This window comes from Mustela nigripes, chromosome 16 (assembly GCF_022355385.1).
Source record: "Mustela nigripes isolate SB6536 chromosome 16, MUSNIG.SB6536, whole genome shotgun sequence".
NCBI classification, from domain to species: domain Eukaryota; kingdom Metazoa; phylum Chordata; class Mammalia; order Carnivora; family Mustelidae; genus Mustela; species Mustela nigripes.
The window spans coordinates 19,867,985-19,887,079 of record NC_081572.1 but is presented as its reverse complement, the minus strand read 5'-3'; the positions used below and the strand labels follow the sequence as shown (position 1 = coordinate 19,887,079).

The 19,095-nt window shown below is 56.7% G+C and overlaps 1 protein-coding gene across 1 annotated transcript; it reads right to left on the bottom strand.

Moving 5' to 3' along the window:
• Positions 1 to 91: 91 nt before the first annotated feature.
• Positions 92 to 17,703, bottom strand: KCNH4 (potassium voltage-gated channel subfamily H member 4). The gene is made up of 17 exons (XM_059379310.1): positions 17,321 to 17,703; positions 15,168 to 15,401; positions 14,712 to 14,858; positions 14,458 to 14,585; positions 13,393 to 13,636; positions 12,935 to 13,092; positions 9,652 to 9,859; positions 8,414 to 8,608; positions 7,786 to 7,985; positions 6,142 to 6,391; positions 5,312 to 5,556; positions 4,647 to 4,685; positions 4,104 to 4,456; positions 3,711 to 3,817; positions 3,020 to 3,093; positions 1,102 to 1,807; positions 92 to 321 (listed from the first exon to the last, which is right to left on the bottom strand). The coding sequence occupies exons 1-16, from the start codon at positions 17,394 to 17,396 to the stop codon at positions 1,412 to 1,414; spliced, it is 3,054 nt and encodes a 1,017-aa protein (XP_059235293.1). The 5' UTR covers positions 17,397 to 17,703; the 3' UTR covers positions 92 to 321; positions 1,102 to 1,411.
• Positions 17,704 to 19,095: the final 1,392 nt, after the last annotated feature.

The following is a 19,095-nucleotide window of genomic DNA, read 5'->3' as shown; positions in this document are numbered from 1 at the left end:
CTGGGGTGTGGTGGGGAGCGACTGCCCTGTAGGCTCCTCCAAAGCCCTGGGGCTCTCAGACCAACCCCCAGAAACATCCACAGCCAACAACTACAAAAATAAAGCATTTATTTCCTATCCAAAAGTCAGCCCTGGGTGTTGGGTGGTAAAGGAGAGTTGGGGACCAGGGTGGGTATGTGAGAAGTCAGGGTCCTGGGCAAGACCGTGTTGGATGTGGGAAGAACAGGCTTGGCTGAGCTCTGGTGCAGGGGGAGGGATAAAGAGTGCTGTGGGGACTGTTTGAAGTTGCTGGCAACAGAAGAGACCACCTTCAGTGACAGCCTGCAGAAAGACAGAAACGGAGATGTTGACAGGCCCAGGCGTAGAAACAGACACTGCTGGGCCCATAAAGCTCCCGCTGGAGCAGAGGAACCTGGGAGGAAACTCTAAGGCAGGAACTGCAAACCCAAATATACCTACACAGACCAAAGAATTCAAATGAGGGAAGCTAGCTCGGTGTCAGGAGATGACCTCCAGTGGCCCCAGATGATGGTGGCCACTCAACACCACACTGATTGTTGCCAGGTGGAATGTTGGCCCAGGACTGCCAGAACTCCCCATGTTTTTTTAAGAGAAGCTGGATTATCCGGATATTTATGTGAACTCTCCTGATTTTTAGTGCCGGCAACTCATTCATATTATTATTTTTTTTCCCATCCACCCCCTCATTCATATTATTAAAGAAAGTAATAACCAACAAGAACTGAAGAATACGTATCTGGGGGTCATCGTTTGTTTCCTGTGTGGGCTGAGGGATGAGGTGGGCTCATCCAGCCCTGGCTGCTAGTGGGAGGTCTAAGGAGTCTTGGGTTGCTTAGATGCCAGCCATCGAGACCTATCCCTCTCAAGGTGACATTGCTTCCAAGGTCTCCAGCAGGGCCCAGGGGACTGGGGGGCTGGGACAGAAGCCCTCCCGATATCACAAAGCTATCTCTGCAGTGAAATCTGCAATCTGTCCCTCTTGCCTTAGACACCAAGATCCAGCCAGCTCTTGCCTCAGCCTTCACTTCCCGTGCTGGATGGGGGACCCTCCCTGAGCCCCGGATGCTCCCCCATATCTACCTGCCTCCGGGTCCTGGGGAGAAAGCAGGACATGTCATCTGCTGGCCTAATCGGCACTGCATTCCGTCTCATGCCTGTTGGGTTCCACAGCCTCAGATGGCTCCCCTCACAGAGGGGAAGGACAGGGGAAGGTTTGGAAAAGGGAACAGGGTCAGAAGTGACCAGGCTTTGTAAAAAAGTCCAGAGAATGCAGAGCCAACCAGACCAGCTGGTGGCTGCTGACCCGAGGCAGGAGGCCAAGGGGCCCAGCCCCTCCCTGGAGGGCAGGCAGTAGTGCCCACCCCAGACAGGCCTGGGCCTAGGGCCTGGGTCAGTGGAACGTGTCTGGCCTGGACCGAAAGCTCTGTCGCATGAGGCGTGGGGTCAGAGGTGAGGCCTCTGGCACTGGGGAGGGTCCCAGAGACTCAGGCTCTGAGGGGTAGGGGGACAGCGTGGAGGGTCTCAGGTTGGGAAGGGTGGCTCCCATCTCTGCTGTCCCCGCACTGGCCGGGCAGTGGACCTCAGCGAGAGTAGTATCCTGGAGGCTAGGTGGTGGTCCAGACAGACATGGAGAAATGCACGGAGGCCTTGGCTGGGGACCAGGTGGGTCTGGGGGCCGAGCTGAGGCTACTGGGTGGCCTGGGGGACCCAGCCTGGCCTGTAGCAGGCCCATAATGTGTCGAAGCTCCCGGCTCAGCTGAGACACTTCCTGGTTGAGACGGGAGATCTGTTGGAACATAACCAGTGGTTCCCCAGGTGTCACAACAACCATCACTCTCCTAGATACACACTCCCCCAACAGTTTACAAAACTTTCCCAGCCACTTCTGTTCACAGCCACCCCAAGAAAAAGGGCAGGGCAGGGGTTCTCTTTGTCGAGATGAAACACTCAGATGCTTTCCAGGATTTGGAACAGTGGCTATTCCAACAACCGCCCCACCCCACCCTTACTTTTACAAGAGGCAGAAAAGCAGGCCTCGAAGAGGCCACAAAGCTGGAGGTGACAGACACAAGCTTAGTCTCAGGCTATCCCAGCACACATGCCCAAGTGTGTCTATTCAGTGCTTTGCTAGTCTATTCAGGGAGTACAGAATCAACTGAGAAATTTGTCGAAATGCAGATTCCTGGGCCCTACCCCAGATACTCCGAATTGGGTGATGCACAGAGTCCACATCTTACAAGTGCTGACAGACACTCAAGTGTGGGAACCACTCTGACCCAAGCAGGACTGGCCCTCCAGGTGGCCAAACCAGGCCCTGGTCCCGCCCCCAACCCTAGGGCCCGCCCAGCCCAGGGGCTGCCCTCCTGGGATGCCTGCGATGTTTACCAGAACCCAGGGAAGGCCCGCTCCCAAAGGGTTGGGCCTGGCAGTGCCCTGGTGACAGCTCAGAGATCCCCAGGGAGCAAGCAGAGGCAGAGCCTTGCTGCACAAGATCTGGGCTCTTCCTGACCAGGGTTCAGACATTAAGATCCAGCTCCCCCAGGGCTGAAGGCCTCTCGGGCCCCCCTGCCCCCCGTCCTCTGCCCCCTAGGTTTGCTGAGCATCCACTTCCCAGGGCTGGAGTAGGAAAGGGACTTGGTAGGGGGCAGGTCCCTAAAGGAGAGAATGCCAAGGTCGTGGAAGGAGGGAAGGCTTGAAGCAGCTGGGAAGAAAGGGAAGCAGCAGTCAATGAGGGCTCCCAGTGGACCAGGGACTAGCCGGGCACGGGTCCACTCCTACCTCATCCTCAACCACTCTGGCAAAAACAGGTTCTTCTCCCCATTTTTTGACAAGGAAATTGAAGTACAGGGTCATTATGGGACTTGCCCAAGGTCACCCAGCTACTGTAAATATGTGAACTCAGGACTCTAGGTTTAAGCCCTGAAATGTTCTTCTATGAGGCAAATCTCCCAAGATGATATTTTCCAAGGTCAAAGGGGAGGAACCAGTCCCTACCCACCTCCTGGTTCAGCCTGCAGACCTTTTCTTTCATCTCCTCAGCCTCCGTGGCCAGTTCCTGGCTGGGCCTGGTCCCTGCAGGCAGAAAAGGGTAAAGGAATGCAGGGCGAGTGTGGGAAACAGGAGTCTAGAGCCTGGGCCCGGCGGGCAGAGAATAAGGGAAGAGTGAGCTCTGGGCTCAGGATGATGGAAAATCCAGACTCTTCAGGCTGGTTACAAGGCCCTGTAACTTCCCTAGCCTTCCTCCACCCCTGCCCCAGCTTTATACCCAGAAGCTTCTATTTAGCACCTAAACACGAGGTGCTCTTCTCTCCGGCCTATACGCCTTCCAGCAATGGCCTTGCGCCACCTCTCAAACTCCCACCCGACCTTTAAGACCCACCACAAGTGTCCCCTCCTCTAAGAAGGAGGGTTAGACGTGTCCTCTTCTCCTACCTCAGAGCCTTGCTCTTGCCTCAGTCATGGTACTTAACACCCTGCTCTGGAATCATTTATCCGAGGACACAGTTGTGTCTCCCACCAGACTGGGAGCTCACTGAGGATGTAGGGCAAGTCCGGCTTATCTGTGTATGCCCAGCACAGAGCCCAGTACATGGTCGACCCTTACTACGTGTGGAATGGGCTGGATGAAGGGATGGGTGGATGGCGGAAGAACGGGTGACTGAGACATGAAGTCTATGGCTGGCCCTTACCTGAAGGAGGGGCCTGTGAGCAGGGCCTAGGGTGCTCAGACCTCCTGCTGAACCGGAATGTGGGGGCCTCCGCTGTGCTGCCAGAGTCCTCGATGCCATCCACTATCCTGGGATGGGAGGCAGTAATCATCAGTCCCGTGGGGAGAGGGCAAGGGCCAGAGCAGAGCAGGCAGAGGGTAACCGGGGACAGCAGTGCCAGGGAGCTGGAGAGGAGCCGCGGTCACAAAGGGTGGGGTTGCAAGTGTGGGTGGATCAGGAAGGGCGGATGGACAGATGAGGCAGAGACAGGACGAGCACTGGACAAGCTCTAGTTGGAATGCTGGGGACAGAGCCCAGAGAAGGTTCTGGAAGCCAGCAGGGGTATGGGGAAGGCAGAGGAGGCTGGTGTCTCACCGGGGACTGAGGTCCGGAGGTCCAAATGTTCCCAGTGGGGGAATGAGAAGCTGAGGGAGCTTCCAAGCAGCAGAGCCCCTGGGGGGGCCATGAGGGGAGGGGCTGTGGCCCCGGCCAGCCAAGGCAGGGGAAGGGGTTGGGGACAGGGAAGGGGAGGAGACAAGGGTTGAGAATGGGGGCAGCTCCTCTCCCAAGAGGCTGACCAGGGAGCCCCGGGGTCGTGCTGGGCTGAGGTTGGGCAGCAGGAGGGGCCGGCGGGGTCTAGAACCACCCCCAGACTCCACCCCGGTCTCAGCCTCTGTGATGGATGGCAGGGTCTTGTCTGAGGAGGAGCCAAGGCTTTCCGAGCGGGGCTGTGGGCAGAGGGCAGTTGGTGTCAGGACAGTGAACAATAGGCCCCTTCATTGAGCAACAGCCTTCACTGGCAGATGCCGCTCCCCATCCCCCTCCCTTCTCCGGGCAGCAAAGGAGCCAAGGGAAGGGGCCCCCAGCTCCCAGACTCTCCCCACACAACTTCAACCCGACCCAGGAAGGTGGCGTTACCTGGGAGAGGCGAGGAGACCGGGAAAAGCGGCTGAGGCCCTGCGGGGACACAGGGGGGGTTCAAGCTGACTGACACCTCCCCCCTCGCCTGCCGCAGCACTTCCTAGTCCTACCCATCGGTGCTGTGGGCTCTGAGAATGTGGGGCCTTTCTGTGGAACTGAGTCAGAGATACCCTCCAACTCCAGCTCAGAGACGTCTGAGGGGCAAAGTCAATCTGAAAAGCAGGGAAAGACAAAGCCCCAGAGCCTAAGCCAAAATGGGCTCCGGACGTATCTGGTGAGGGCAGAGGAGGAAACCGGGGGGGGATGATGTGCCAGCTCAGAGAGGGACTTGACAGAGGAGGAGCCCACAAGGGGTCTGCTCCCAAAGCGAGGGCCCTCTGAGGAGTCTGGAGTGAGGATGGGTGCGGGGGAGGGGAGCCAACAGGAGATGATGGGTCGGAAGGGTTGGAAGTAGAAGCGGTGAGAGATGGTCCATGGGATTGGGTGATGGCCAATGGAGAAGGGTCAGGTGGGCGTGAAATATGTTAAGCATGGAAGGGACAAGGGAAAGCGGTGCCTGGGACTGAGGAAGGATTTTCTCAGGATGGAAGGAGGTGCAGGGGGAGGTCTGCTCTGAAGGAGGGGACCTCAGAGGAGATGGAAGCCATAGGGGGTCTACATACATTGGTGTCAGAGCCCTGGCGCAGGTTGAAGGTGAGGTCCCGGGGCAGGCCAGCCCGGAAGGCAGCCCCATACTCAGGATAGAGCCTCAGGACCTCAGCCAGCCCTCGGCTGCTCAGCTGCTGCAGGCCACAGTAGGTCAGTGCCTTCACGTCAGCGCTGGTCTTCAGCACGTAGCCTGGGCCTGCCCCTGACCCAGGCTCCTGCCCCGGCTCAGGGATATCTGCCCCAATCAGGTCCCCCTTCCCTGTGGGTAAGGGATGGGGAGAGTCAGCTGGGGGAGAGGGACCAAGAGGATATCAGTGGAAGGTACTCAATGGATTTGACGGATGGTCAGTGTGTTGGAAGGGTGGTCAAAGACGGATCAATCAATAAGATTGGTGGAAATAACCAATGGAGATGGGTAAAAGTCAGTGGAGAATGACGGATGAAGTTGGAAGACAGTCAGTGGGGGCTGTCAGTGTTATCAATGGAACTGGATGATCAGTAAAGAATGGCCAGAGAGGTCAGTTAAAGGGTAAAGGTCAATGGAGTTGAGGGTCCATGAGAAGGGTCAGTAGAGTTGGGAGATGGTGCAGTGGGAAAGGACCAACTGAGATGGGGGAGAGTCACTGGGGGAGGGTTGATGGGTTGATGGCCAGTGGGAGTAGGGGAGAATCCGAGGGTATGGTCAAAAGGGATGGTAGTAGGAGGAAGGGACCAGGAAAGAGGACTCCTCAGCAGGAATTCCACATATGCACTAGGGGTAGCCCAGTCCCTAGATTCCCAGCCACACCCAAGGCCTCTAGGGCAAGGTTCTAGGGTAGGTCATAGGTGGTGGTGGGATCCTCACCCAGGATGGCCAGCACCATGTTGTCTCGAAGCACCTCGAGTGAGCCGGAGCAGACGTAGTAGTGGGCCTGCAGGGCATCCCCACGGCGCAACAGGTACTCGCCTGGGGCGCAGAATGAGGTCTTGATGTGCAGGGAGAGGGCCCGCAGGCAGCCCCTGCTCGCTGCTCCGAACAGTGGCAGCTGCAGGATCTCCCGGTTCAGGTGCATAGCGATGTCAGCTCTCAGCTCGTCTGGGAAGTCACGCAGTAACTGCATAAGGGGCATAGGTCATTCTGGCCATCCCCCTACGGCTGCTATTTGAGTTCTACAAATGTCCTGAGCTGTCTCCCAGGGGAGAGCTCCAATGTGCCCTTTGCTTTGAGGTGACCCATTTCTGACCTTCAGGAAGACCTCAGTTTTGCTTGTGTGTGGACCTCCCGACCCAAGTTCTGGAGCAGAGACTAGGTCTCTTCCTGTCTGTCCACTGCCTATGACTACTTGACTACATGCAGCCACACTCATTGTGTGGTTGCTCAGCCCCACACAAGGACCAGTCCTGGTGGGTCAACCTTTCAGCCAGGAGTCGGGAAACTAGCAGTCAGCTCTGCCCTACATCCCTGTGGAGCCTGGGCAATCCATTTGCTCTCTCTGGGCCTCCGTCATCTGTAAAGATGCAAGCTTACCATAGGCCTTAAACATTACCAATGACCTTCAGAGAATCAAACTTAATGGTCCCAGATCCATCCTCATCTTACGGAGCCCCCCTAGGCCACTCTGGCTTGCTGACCTCTCCCTCTTGTCTCCATTTCCTCCCCAGGCTCTTCTACTAACTTTCCACATTCTTCCTGCACCATAGCAACCAGCTTCATGACTTCCCTACTCCTGGTGAGCCCGGAGCCCTGCATACGGGTCTCAACTTGTGTTTTCACCTGCCTATGGAGCAGCCTCCACCTGGATCTCCCACAAGCACTACACCCTCGTCCTGGTCGTTTCCACCCCTAAGTCCAGCCTTCCTCCGGCCATGCCTCCATCACACCCCTCTGCCCAAATCAGGAACCTCAGCCTCATTCTGAGCTCCTCTCCTGCCACCAGCTGATCACCAGGTTCCATGGCTCCAAGTCTCAGAAACACCTCCTAGAGCCCCAGGCCACTCACCAGCCTCTTTGTGTCGTTCCCGGACCTGGGTTCCTAATGCTCTTTCTGCCTGGAATGGCCTCTGCTGATTTCCTTCTTGCCTTTCACAAATCCCCTCTTCTGTGCCACCTTCCCTGACTCGTGGGGGTCCAGACACAAGGTCCCCTCATTGGAACCACCATCCCTCCCGCAGAGTCCTAATCACTGTGTTGTTGTTGTTATCATTATTTTTACCTGTCTGCCTCCCTCCCCCAACCGGTGTCTCCCTGAGGACAAGGGCTGAGTGTCATGATTCCTGAGCTCTCCAGTCCCGCACAGAGGCTGGCCCAAAGCAAGTGCTCAGGAAATGCGGGCTGGGGTGGGGGGACGGATGGTATTAGCTGAGGCCTGAGCTCCCTTTCAGCTCCTGCGCTTCTATTGCAAAGGGAGAGGGATGTGGATTTGGTGGGTGCGCGCCCCCGCGCCCTGCCTCCCCCTCCCCCGCCTCCCAGGACCCTGTCGGCCTCCACCGCGGGATCCCCGCGCACTACCTCGTTGGCGTCAATGCCGCTGTTGACGGCCCACGTGGTCTGGAAGGACTCGAGCATGCGCTGCTTGAGCGGCCGCGGCAGGCGGTGCACGCGGATGAAGTCCTTGAGGTCCTTCATGCGGCTGTGGTAGAGCGAGCGGCGCGAGTACATGCGCTGGATGATGGCCGTCACGTTCCCGAACACCACGGCGTGCATCAGCGCTGCAGCGGCGGCAGCGGGCAGCCCGTGAGGGACGCCGCCCCCCACAGCCTCCTCCCGCACCCCCAAACCCACCCTGCCCTCCACGGATCTGGGTTCCCGGAGAAGGAGGGGCAGGAGAGCCAGTGGGCTTGGGTGGGGGCAGGGAGGGGCCAGACCTGAGGCTCCTCTCCTGCCCCCTCCCCGCAACTAGGTCTTGACTTGGGTTTCCCACCCTCTTCGCAAGAGGCTACACCTGTTTTGTGGCATGCCCCTGCGTCCCTCCCACCGCAGGGGCCAGCATGTAGTAGATGCTGAGGAAACGGCTATAAATGAATGAATGTACGACTGTCTGGACGTGGGTGGACATCTTGCCTTCTCTGAGCCCGTTTCCCCATCTGCATGCGGGGCTTAGCAGGGCCACCCTGGGGCTTGGCAGGCCCGGCCTCACCGCCTATGAGCATGGTGCAGATGGAGAAGATCTTCTCGGCGTCGGTGTTGGCGCACACGTTGCCGAAGCCCACGCTGGTGAGGCTGCTCAGCGTGAAGTAGAGGGCAGCGATGTAGGCGCTGCGCCGCGACGGGCCGCCGGCCGAGCCATTGACGTAGGGCTCCTCCAGCCGCTTGCCCAGCTCGTGCAACCAGCCTGGAGGGTGGAGGGAGGCAAGGAGCAGCTGCCCTGGCCAGCAGAGAGCTGGCTTTCCCTGAGCAGCTGCCCAGGCCAGCGGAGAGCTGGCCTTCCTTGAGCTGCATGTGCTTGACCTTGGGCAAGTATTTACAGAGGCTAGGGGAGGTTTGCACCCACAGGCACAGGAAATGTGAGGAGCAGCCTGGGCCTGGGACTCCCCACAGTGAGCTGGTTACAGTTGCAGAAAGCAGGGCTAAGCTGCTGACCGTTTGAGGGAGGACTCTCAAGTAGTTTACTGAGCACCCCTTGGGTGCAGGGTGCTGGTGGAACTTACAGTCTGGAGGGGAGAGACACATGATATACATTGCAGATGGGCAGTGAGCTACTAAAAAGGAACAATAAGGCATAATGGGTTGGGGAGAGCCAACCCAGTTGCGGGGACTAGTCGGGGGTGGGCGTTATGGTTCTTAAAGGACTCCATTAGGACAGAGCATTTTAGTGGGGATTGCAAGGACTAGAAAAGTCACCTAGGGGAAGAAGGGAGGGAGAGGGTTCCCGAGAGGAAAACACTGTTCAAGGCCATTGTGAGAAAGCAGTACATCTGCGTGCTGGAAGGAGGCCAGCGTGGCTGCGGCACAGGGCGCAGGGGAGAAGGGGAGGCCAGGTGGGGCGAGAGAAGGCTGCAGGGCTGCACAGGTGCGGGCCAAGTGTGGACTTGATTTTGAGGGCAGCGCAGAGCCACTGAAAGGGTCCAGGCAGGGCATTGCTCCCTCTGCCCCAAACGCCCTCCCCACCATCGGAGTGTTTCCAGTACTCTTTTGATTGCCTGTCACTGGCCCGGCTCCCCTGCCAGTAGGCTGTGAGGTCAGCCCAAGGCAGACCCTTGGTCTTCAACTCAGGTACTTCCACACCCGACCTGGAAGGAGCTCCATGCACGTTTGTTGCATGGAAGGTAGACTGTGGAGTGGTGGGTGTGGTGCAGGGGGAGGCATCAGCTCGGGGGCCTGTGTGGACAGGGCTGGCGGATGGGTATCCGTGGAAGCCTGGGGTCGGCGGCTCACCGATGTCCCAAAGCAGCGGGTCATTGGCTTCCATCTCCCGGCGCCCGATGACGTACCAGACGCAGGCCATCCAGTGGGCGAGGAGCGCGAAGACGGACATGAGCAGGGTGAGCACCACCGCGCTGCACTGGGAGTAGCGCTCCAGCTTCTGCAGCAGCCGCAGCAGCCGCAGCAGCCGCACAGTCTTCAGCAGGTGCACCAGCGAAGTCTGCGGGAGTGTGGCGGGGGAGGCTGTCAGCAGGCACACCTCCTCAGAGCTCCCCACGGCCCCTCCCAGCGCCTTGTCACCAGATGCCCTGGAACCAGGGGAAGCTGCAGCAGGAAAAACGGCCCTGCTGTCCTGAGAAAGTGGCCAGGGAATGCAGAGGGGAGAGAGTAATACTAAAGCTCATAAAGGCTAATACAGGGGTGCCTGGGTGGCTCAGTGGGTTTAAGCCTCTGCCTTCAGGTCAGGTCATAATCCCAGGGTCCTGGGATCGAGCCCTGCATCGGGCTCTCTGCTCAACAGGGAGCCTGCTTCCTCCTCTCTCTCTGTCTGCCTCTCTGCCTACTTGTGATCTCGGTCTGTCAAATAAATAAATAAAATCTTAAAAAAAAAAAAAGGCTAATACATAACTATGTGCGTACTTATATATGTACTTGCCGTATGTGTCAGGTACTGGGCTAAGCATTTATAATCCTCGTGAAAAACTCGTGCCTTCAGTTCAATTATCATCATCGTTCCCAGTTTGCAGATGAGTAAACTAAGGCTCAGAGAAGCTAGTGATTTGCTTAAGGTCATACACCAAGGAAATGATGGAGCTGGGACTGCCATCTGAGTGGCTACCCAAGTCCATTTTGTGCTGTGCTGCCTCTAGCACCGTGCATGGGCTGGTGAAAAAGGAAGTCCTGGTCGGAGGTAGGGAATGAGCTCTGGGCCCTGCTGGACACATCCGGAGACCTAAGCGCAATCAGCTGTGGACAAGAACTGGTTGTTGGCAATGCCAGCATCTGTGAAGGGAGCCATCCCTCGAGACAAGGGAGAGTGGGAACAGGCAGTGTCCTGGGGACCGGGGAAGGTTAGGGGCTGTTCCCAGGCTGGGTCAGCTGCAAATGAGAGGGGCATGCCGGAATGTTGAGGAAAGGAGACCAGGAATTGAGGGAGCCTCGGCTTTGGGCTTTGAGGTCTTAGCCCTTGTGGGGCTGGGTCAGGGGGTGATTACTCATGACACTAGTAAGCAGCTTGTAAGTGTTACCAATATTACCACTATGACTGTTTTCACTGTGGTCTTTAATACTTCAATTAGCCCTCCAAATTTTAGAGATGAGGAGCAGGTACTCTGGGTGGGGGCAACTTGGAAGCAAGGGCTAGGGGCTCTAGGGCAGCACCTGGGGAACTTAGTAGGAAGGCCCTTCCAGAAGCCTCTAGCAATGTCCCCCGTAGTCTTGGCCCTACCCAGCTCCTGAGCCACCTCCTGTCCTTTTCTCTAATTTTAGGTGAAGGAGCTGGGAAGGAGGTGGCCCTGCTTCCCCCACATGGACCGTCTCCAGGGCTTAACGCCTGCCCCCAGCTCCCAGAGCTTCTGCCTCCAGACTTGAATCCTTCAGGGCTGCATCTAGTCACCAGGCCCTGTGCCTCACTCTCCTGGGGCCCTCGCTCTCCTTTTGCTTGTGTCCCGGGCTCGGCTCCTTCCAGTCCACAGCTCTGCCCACTCATCCTCTCTCTTCGCCCTACCTCCCCCCAGCCCAGTACTGCTCCTGATCTCCCCTTATGCTACATCATCCACTCGGGGGCCTTGTGTTCCTGGGAAGTGGGGTGGTGTCATGGAACAAGGAATAGACTAGGAGTCTGGAAACCTGGTTCCAGTCTCCTGCCTGCTACTGCTAGCTGTGTGACCTGTGGCAAGCTGTTTAACCTCTCTGAGCCTTTGTATCTACCTCTGAAAAAGAGAATCTGCCCTGAGGGGTTACTGGGAGACACCTATGAGATGATGTGCGAGAAAGGACTTAGTACGTGAAAAGTGTTCCTGAAGGTACCAGAGGAGGGGGACTGCCGGGGAAGAGGAACAGGAGCCCATCTGCCACTCTCCCACTCCCCAGGGACAGTTGTTTGCCCGCTGACACAGCCTCGTGGGCATGGGATGGGAGAGTGCGCTCCTAGGGAGGGGTGGGTTGCTCTGCTCCGAGTGGCCGGAGTCCCAGGGCAGACACACACACATGCACGTGTGTGGGAGCGTGCACACACGTGTACACAGCCAGGAGAAGAGGCCCACAGCCCGTTGGCGGCTAGTTAAATCCGGCTGCGTGTAGGTGGTTTCCTGCTATAGCTGAGTGTGGCAGAGAGAGGAGCGCACAGGGAAACTGCTTTCCACCTCCCCACCCAACAGCCAAGGGAGTCTGGGGACACAGGGTGGGACTCCCTCACCCTGGACTTGAGAGCACCTACGATCTACCGGCTGAGTGCAGAGCTGACCACCCAGGGTACCTCCAGGCATTCCCCGGGGAGAAGGGAGGACCCAGGTCCTGGCACTCTCTGCGTCCAAACCCACCCCACAGCCTCTACCTCCTTGTCTTGGCTTACTATGTTCCCCCCAGATGCTCTCTCCCCATCCCCTGCCAGCCAAATCCTGCTCTCTGTCTAAGGTCTAGCCCTGATCTATCTCCCACAGGAACCCTTCCCAGATCACCTGAGCCTTTTTTCCAGCTGGAGTGCTTTGGACTCCCAGGTGCTGGCTAGATTTCAGAGCATCAGATCACTTTCACGCATGCCCACTTTCCTGCCTGGAACTCCAGGATCAGCTAGCTCCATGCCCAGCCCCCAGCAATACCTGGGCCGCGTCTTCCTCTCCATTCACCTCTTCTGTTCCTGCTCTCCCTTCCAACAGTCCTGCCCCCTCACCAGCTTAGCTGCCTGGAGGCTGAATCCTTGTCCCTTTTCCGCACAGTGACCATGCTCCACACAGTGCTTTGCAGACAGCTAAATGCTCATCAGTTGTTTGTTAAATAAAAATGTGAAAAGTACCACTCATTTGGCATCAGACCAACGCCGCCCTGGTAGCCCTAGTTAGCTTTTCATTTGTCTCAGCTTCCCTCAGTGATTGTGAGCTGAGCTCCCTGAGAGCACAGACCCTCCCAGCTCCTTCTGAGCAGCTAGCACGGGGCTTGGCCCACAGCAGGTGCCTGACAACTATTTGCAGCTGGACGGATGGGTAGGGCTGAGTCTTGGTTGGAGTCGGTCCCTTAGTGGGAGATGCTGTGCTGAATTTGGGAGGCTGGGCGGCAAGGTGGGACAGGGGTCACTCACCACGGTGATGTTGAAGACATAAAGCAGGTCAAATGGCAGAGCAGCAATAAGGTCAACAAAGAACCAGGTGGCCAGGTAGTGAAGACCAATGGAACGAGGAGCAGAGACCACCTGGCCGGACTGGGACACATAGGTGGTGCGGAAGTTCAGGATGATATCTGGGGGTACAAGAGGCTGTTACTAAGGGGCTTTGAGTAAGCTGGGAATAAGCCCGAGACCCAGAATGGAATTGGAGGCAGAAATGGGGAAGGCAGATTGGGCTTCTGGCCGCTCTTCAGGGAGGAGTGGTCTAAAGGCTGAAGGGTTCGGGCTCAGGGCATATGGACCATTAGGACTTAAAGACCCAGAAAAGGTTGGGCTCTGAATACCAGGGTCCTGCAGGCTCAGGACGGAGCAAAGCTTAGATGTGTGGGTTCCCCCAGCCCACCCGCCAGGGTATGCAGGGCAGAGGATCTGACCCAGGATGAAGAGCATCTCCACGGCGATGTCGCTGACAAGGGTGTGTCGGGAAGTGATGGGGGTGTCGTCGTCGCCCAAGAAGCAGACATTGTAGGGGACGGTGATCGCGACGTAGAAGGTGGCGAGGAGGATGAGGCCGTCCCACACGGCCTTGGGGACGCTGTAGTGGAGGAGGAGGCAGCGGGACCCCCCCACGGAGGCCACCTTGTACTCGGGCACTGATGGCTTTGGCTCAAACACGTTCTAGGGGGAGAGGGGTGGCGGTTGGGGACATTTAAGGGAAAGGGGAGCCAAAGCTTAGGGAAGGAAGAGGCAGGGGGGGGGGCAGGGGGGAGTGAGTGCTCCAGGCATGATCATGAGAGGAGATGGAAGGTGTGGGAGAGGGGTTCAGGGGCCGGCACCTGACACTTCCTTCCTCTGCCAACCTACAGCTTGGGCCCCCTTTGGATCAATCATGTTTTGTGGCGGTTATTTATAAGGCTTAACCTTCACCCTGCTTGAGAAGGAGATTATGACAAGTCAGACACATGCTTTAGACCTCCCTAGGGGTCATTAACTTCTCCCTCAAGTTTCACTTGGAATCTAGGGTCCCTGTGGAGGATAAGGATATCCCAGAGATGAAGGGAGGCTGACACAGCACATCCCATCCCCTGTTGCCCCCACAAACTACACAGAAGATGGGAGAATCGATCCCGTGGCTTTATCAGGGTCCTAGGGCTAGATGCCAGGACCCCAATGGGGGCTCTCTCCCTAGAATCACAATTTGTGATTTCACCCCTACCGTCGTGAGATAACACTGTCACTCAGAGGTAGCTAATATACTTGATCCTAGATCCCTGCCCTTATGACATCGTCAGAGTAAAGTAATATCAATCATAAGGAAGCAAGGGAGATGGGGTTGGAAGATGTGAGAGCACATGGGACACAGCAGAAAGTCGTACATGAGAAATGCGTGGACAGAGGGACAAGTCTACTGGAGGGATATCAGAGAGACAGGGAGACATTAGCAAGGATGCCTCAGAATCACAGCTGGGAGAGGCTGGGATGGAGATGTTGGGACTCACATTATTGGTTTTCATGCCTCCCTGGCGCCGGCGGCCAAAGTGGCCAGCCAGGCGGTGTAAGACAGTGCGGCTTTGCCTCCTGGCAGATCGAAGTCTCGAGCCGGCTCCCCTCCTGCCAAGGGAGTTTTCTGTTGGAAAGAAGGGTGCAGAGATAAGTGGGGGCACCTCCCATGAAGCCAGATAGGGAGATGTCTTGTGTGACCCTCAGCAAGGACCTCTGACCATTCATGCCTCCTTCCCAGACCTGCAGTTACCATGATTACTGTCCCCATGGCCTCCTGGGGAGCCAAATCCTGGGCCTCCACTCTGAGTGATGTCCTTGAAGGAAAAGAGGAAAAGCACGACTTCTCCCATCTCATTCTTGATTGGCATCATGTCCAAGAGGCACCAAAAGGCCGAGCCTGTAGATGTGAAGAGATGGAGGGGGAGGGGGAGCAGCCCATGGCACCCCTTCCCTTTGATCACCCAAGGTTCCTGGGCATGATCAAAGGGCTTGGCAAAGGTTTACAGATGGAAAGAACCCCAGAGATTATGTCAGACTCCTTCCCTTCCCGATGGGAGAAGCCTAGAGAGGACCAGGGATGCCCTCAGGGTCACATAGTTAGCTTGTGGCAGTATGGGGCCAGCATCCAGTCTTCCACTGTGCCAAGCAGACTCTGTGTATGGCCCAGGATCTGCGCAGGCCTGCAGGGCGGGCCACTACCCCTTACCATCCTTTCGGTAGAAGCAGATTTCAGCCCGGTGCTCTTGATGGCCCTCCAGGGCCTTGTGCAGCCTCTGCAGGGCTGGTTCACTAGTCTCTGGACCATAGAGGAAACGGCAGCTGCAGGTTTTCTGCATGACCTCAGTGCGGCCGTAGCCTGTGAGCTCGCAGAATCCGTCAGAGCAGTAGACAATGGGAAAGCCCCGTGGGCCCTGTGCGTTGGCCAGCAGGAAGTTGCTGTCTGTGAGAAGAAGAGGTCAAGGTTAGGTCAAGGCCAGGAGGGGATCTTAGCTTCAAGGTGAGTAGTACCTCCCCCAAACTGTGGTCAGAGGTCACAGAGCTAGAAGTTTCCCAGACCTCCTTGTGATTCCTGGATCCCCTTTGGGATATTCTGAAATGAGAGTAAAAAGAGATAGAGGAAAAGGACAAGGACTTAAGGATGGCTTGGAACCAGGACAGGGACTACTGGGGGGGTTGAAGGTCACACTGTCCTTCCCTCTCCCTTCAAGCTGGTGAGCTATTACAAGGGAGCTGGGCATGGGCTCCAGCACGACACCTCTGCCACTTTCTGACTGTAACCTAGGACACTGGTTAATGAACTCTTCTGTGCCTCAACTTTCTTATCTGCATAGTGGGACATAATACATCTTCCCTATATGGCTGTTGTGAAAGTTACACTAGTTACCATAGAGAGAAAGTTACCTAGGGAGAACAAATCCTAACATATACTAAGTGCTACACTGAGAAGGTAAAATGACTCCCCCACGTTCCCACAGCTTTCAAAACACATGCATAGCCGCTATCCTGTCCTCCTATTAGAAAGGAGACAGGGCACGGATTCTGGTGATATCACACCCATTTTGTTGATCGGAAACCAGAAGACGGAGATTATCCAAACTCACGAATCTCCTTTGGTGGGGGAGGGAGACAGTGATGAGTAGTGTCCTTATTCCCTGCCTTCCAGGAAAGGTCCTCTTTTTAGCATCTCTTTAGGTAATATCAGGGGGTCTGTCCCAGTGCTCAAAGTCTGACAGCATATTGAGCAAGGAATTTTTTAGTCCAGCAACCCCATGACCAGAACCTGATCTGGCTTCCTCTGGCTCCAATGGGTGGAAGCCACAGGGGCACTGTGTGTGCCATCGAGGGGCAGAATCTCAGCTGAGGGAAGGGGTCTGAGACACAACAAGTGCTGGATGCTAAGGGGGTGAGTGTGTAGGAGTGGAGAGGCTGATGGGGACTGAAGGTGCCTGGGAGGCTCTGGGCCCTGGGCAGCAGCCTCCTTCTTCCATCCCAGGGCCCGTTGCCCCGGTGATGGGAGCTATGGAAACAAGGGAGGTGTCTGCGGGGGGTTGAGGGGGGAGGCGGCTAGGGCCCGGGCGGCTCGATTTCCGCCCGCAAGTATCGCTCCCCCCACTTTCCAGATACTGACCAGGGAGCCCAAAGGGGGCAAAGGGAGATTGCTCTGCTCCAAAGTAGGGAAAGGGAAAGGCGGGAGAAGAGACTGGGAGCGAGGAGTGTGGCTGTCCAAGGTGCTGAACCTGGAATCCAAACTGGGGGTGGGCGAGCAGAGAGTTCCCTCCGTCACACGGACCACCCCCTTCCGCCTGCCTCACCTCCCTCAGACTCAGACGCGCCAAGATTTGGGGGCGCGTGACCTTAATCCAAGCTAGGTGCTGCTGAAGTCTGATCTTTTCTCTTTCTTTTTCTCTTTTTCTTTCTATCTTTCTTCTTCTTCTTCTTCTTTTTTTTTTTTTTTTTTTTTTCCTGAGGGGAGGAGATGCTGGAGCCTTCTGGAAGTAGACTCCAGAGCGCCTGACCACTTCGTTCCACCTCTGCGTCTCAGATACCCACACACTCCCCCAGCAGAGCTCTGCCCGGGAGCGGGCAGCTGACAAGGCCTCTCCTCCGTTTTGCGGCACAAAGAGCCTTTCCTGACTCCAGTCACACCCCCAACCTTAGCCCCCCGCACTCTTAGCCCTTTCCCCGCCCCCCTTCGCAGTGCACTCCCTGTCCTGTTCCTTTCCTGCGGCTTCGGGAGTTCCTAGACCGTCAACTCCACTCTCGCCGCCTCGGGTCTCAACACATCCAGTAGACCCGCGCCGGTGCCGAAGCTGACTTGGCCCCAGCTCGAACACCCAGCCCCAGCCTCTCCCCACTCACGCGTGCCGTCGAAGCGGGTGGCGATGGTGTCCAGAAAGGTGTTTTGCGGGGCCAGCAACCCCTTCATGACCGGCATGGCCTCGGGGCTGGGGTTCGAGGCGCGGCGCTGGGGGCGTTCAGCGCGGCGGGGCGGGAGGGGGCGCGCTGCCGGCGGGGCCGGGGCGCCCCATGCGCCCGCCTGCCTCCTCCCCTCCTCTCGGCGCCGCCGCCGCCGCTGCCTCTCTGCTCTGAACCCCGCAGCTCTCGGCTCAGCTTGGCGCCGCCTCGGTCCCCCCACCTCCCCACGGGCCAAGTTCTTTCCCCCGGGCTCGGCCCGCGCCCGCCACGTGGCCCGCAAGGGGAGGGGCCGCCAGCGACACCCTCACCCTTCTCCGCTGCCCTCCTCCCAGAGGGGAGCGGCCCACGCGTGTCTCTCCCAGAGAGAATTCGGGGCACGCCCACCTGGAGCCGAGACCCAAGAGGTAGGGCGGGGCTTGGGTGGCAGGCACGCCCTCCCCCCGGGGTGGCCACGCCCCCACGAGTGGTTCCCGGGCGACTCCTTTGTGGCTCCGCCCCACGGGTTTCCCCGCGCGCCGCCCACGCTGGAAATGGTGTTTGGATCACAGTGCCGCCTGCTGGAGTTAAGATATTTCGCAGCACCCCAGTTTCCTAAGCTCCAGTATGTGACAGCAAGGGTTAAAGAGACTAGTTTTGTTGGTGGAGGATCGGCAGGAAGACTGAGAACTCAACTTCTAGAGTGGCTTAACCCTCCATTGTGTCTCATTTTGGATAGTGCACCCTGGCGAGTTTTGCCTCTGAGTGCAGCTGAATGGATGAAAAGAGCTTTGGAGTACATGGGGTAAAAATGCCAGTTCTGCTACTCACTGACTGTATGACTTAGCCTCTTCAAGCTTCACTTTCCTTATCTGTAAAATGGAGCTAATAATTTTCACCTCATGCGGTTGTGAGAATTTAATATAATCAAACATGGTTTTGGTACACAGTGAGTGTGTTGGAAAGCAATTTCTCTCTTCCTGTCGTCTTGATTTAACCCTCCTTCTCTCTTCTGCCATTAAAGAGGTGGAAAGAGACTGGAGGCAAGATGGGAGACAAGATAGTTTCAAGGTGGGCAGAAGCAGTTTGCAAATCTCCAAAGGTGTAATGATGGTCTTTTTGATCTCCATTATCTCCCAGAGGGAACCAATACAGCATCAAGAAGGACCCATGTGAGAACAGCCATGGGACTTTTTCACTACAAAAGCAGAAAATGACAGGGCAGATGAGTGTGGTGGCTTAGAGGGGCTGCTTCTTGGGGCGAATGAGCTGGAGCCAGAATGGGAAGATAGACAAAACTCATCTCGGGCCAGTGCTCCTCACCCTCACCCCCAGAGTCTGAGCTGGGTATTATCTGGGCTGTTAGATTGCTTAAAAGTGCTACATCCTTCTGTGTCTCTATTTTGGTGTTATAATTGTTTCCTAGAGCTACTATAACAAAGTACTACAAACCGGCTTAAACAACAGAAATTTATTGTCTCAGTTCTGGAGGATAGAAGTCTAAGATCAAGAGAAGGTAGGGTTGGTTTCCTCTGAAGGCTGTGAAGGAGAATCTGTTCCATACCTCTCTCATAGCTTCTGGTGGGTTGCTGACAATCTCAGGTGTTCCTTGGCTCATAGATGCATCACCCACCTCTGTCTTTATGTTCATATTGTTTCTCCCTGTGTGCGTTTTTGTGCATCCAAATCCCCCTTTTTATAAGAACACTAGTCATATCAGATTAGAGGTCCACTCTCCCCCA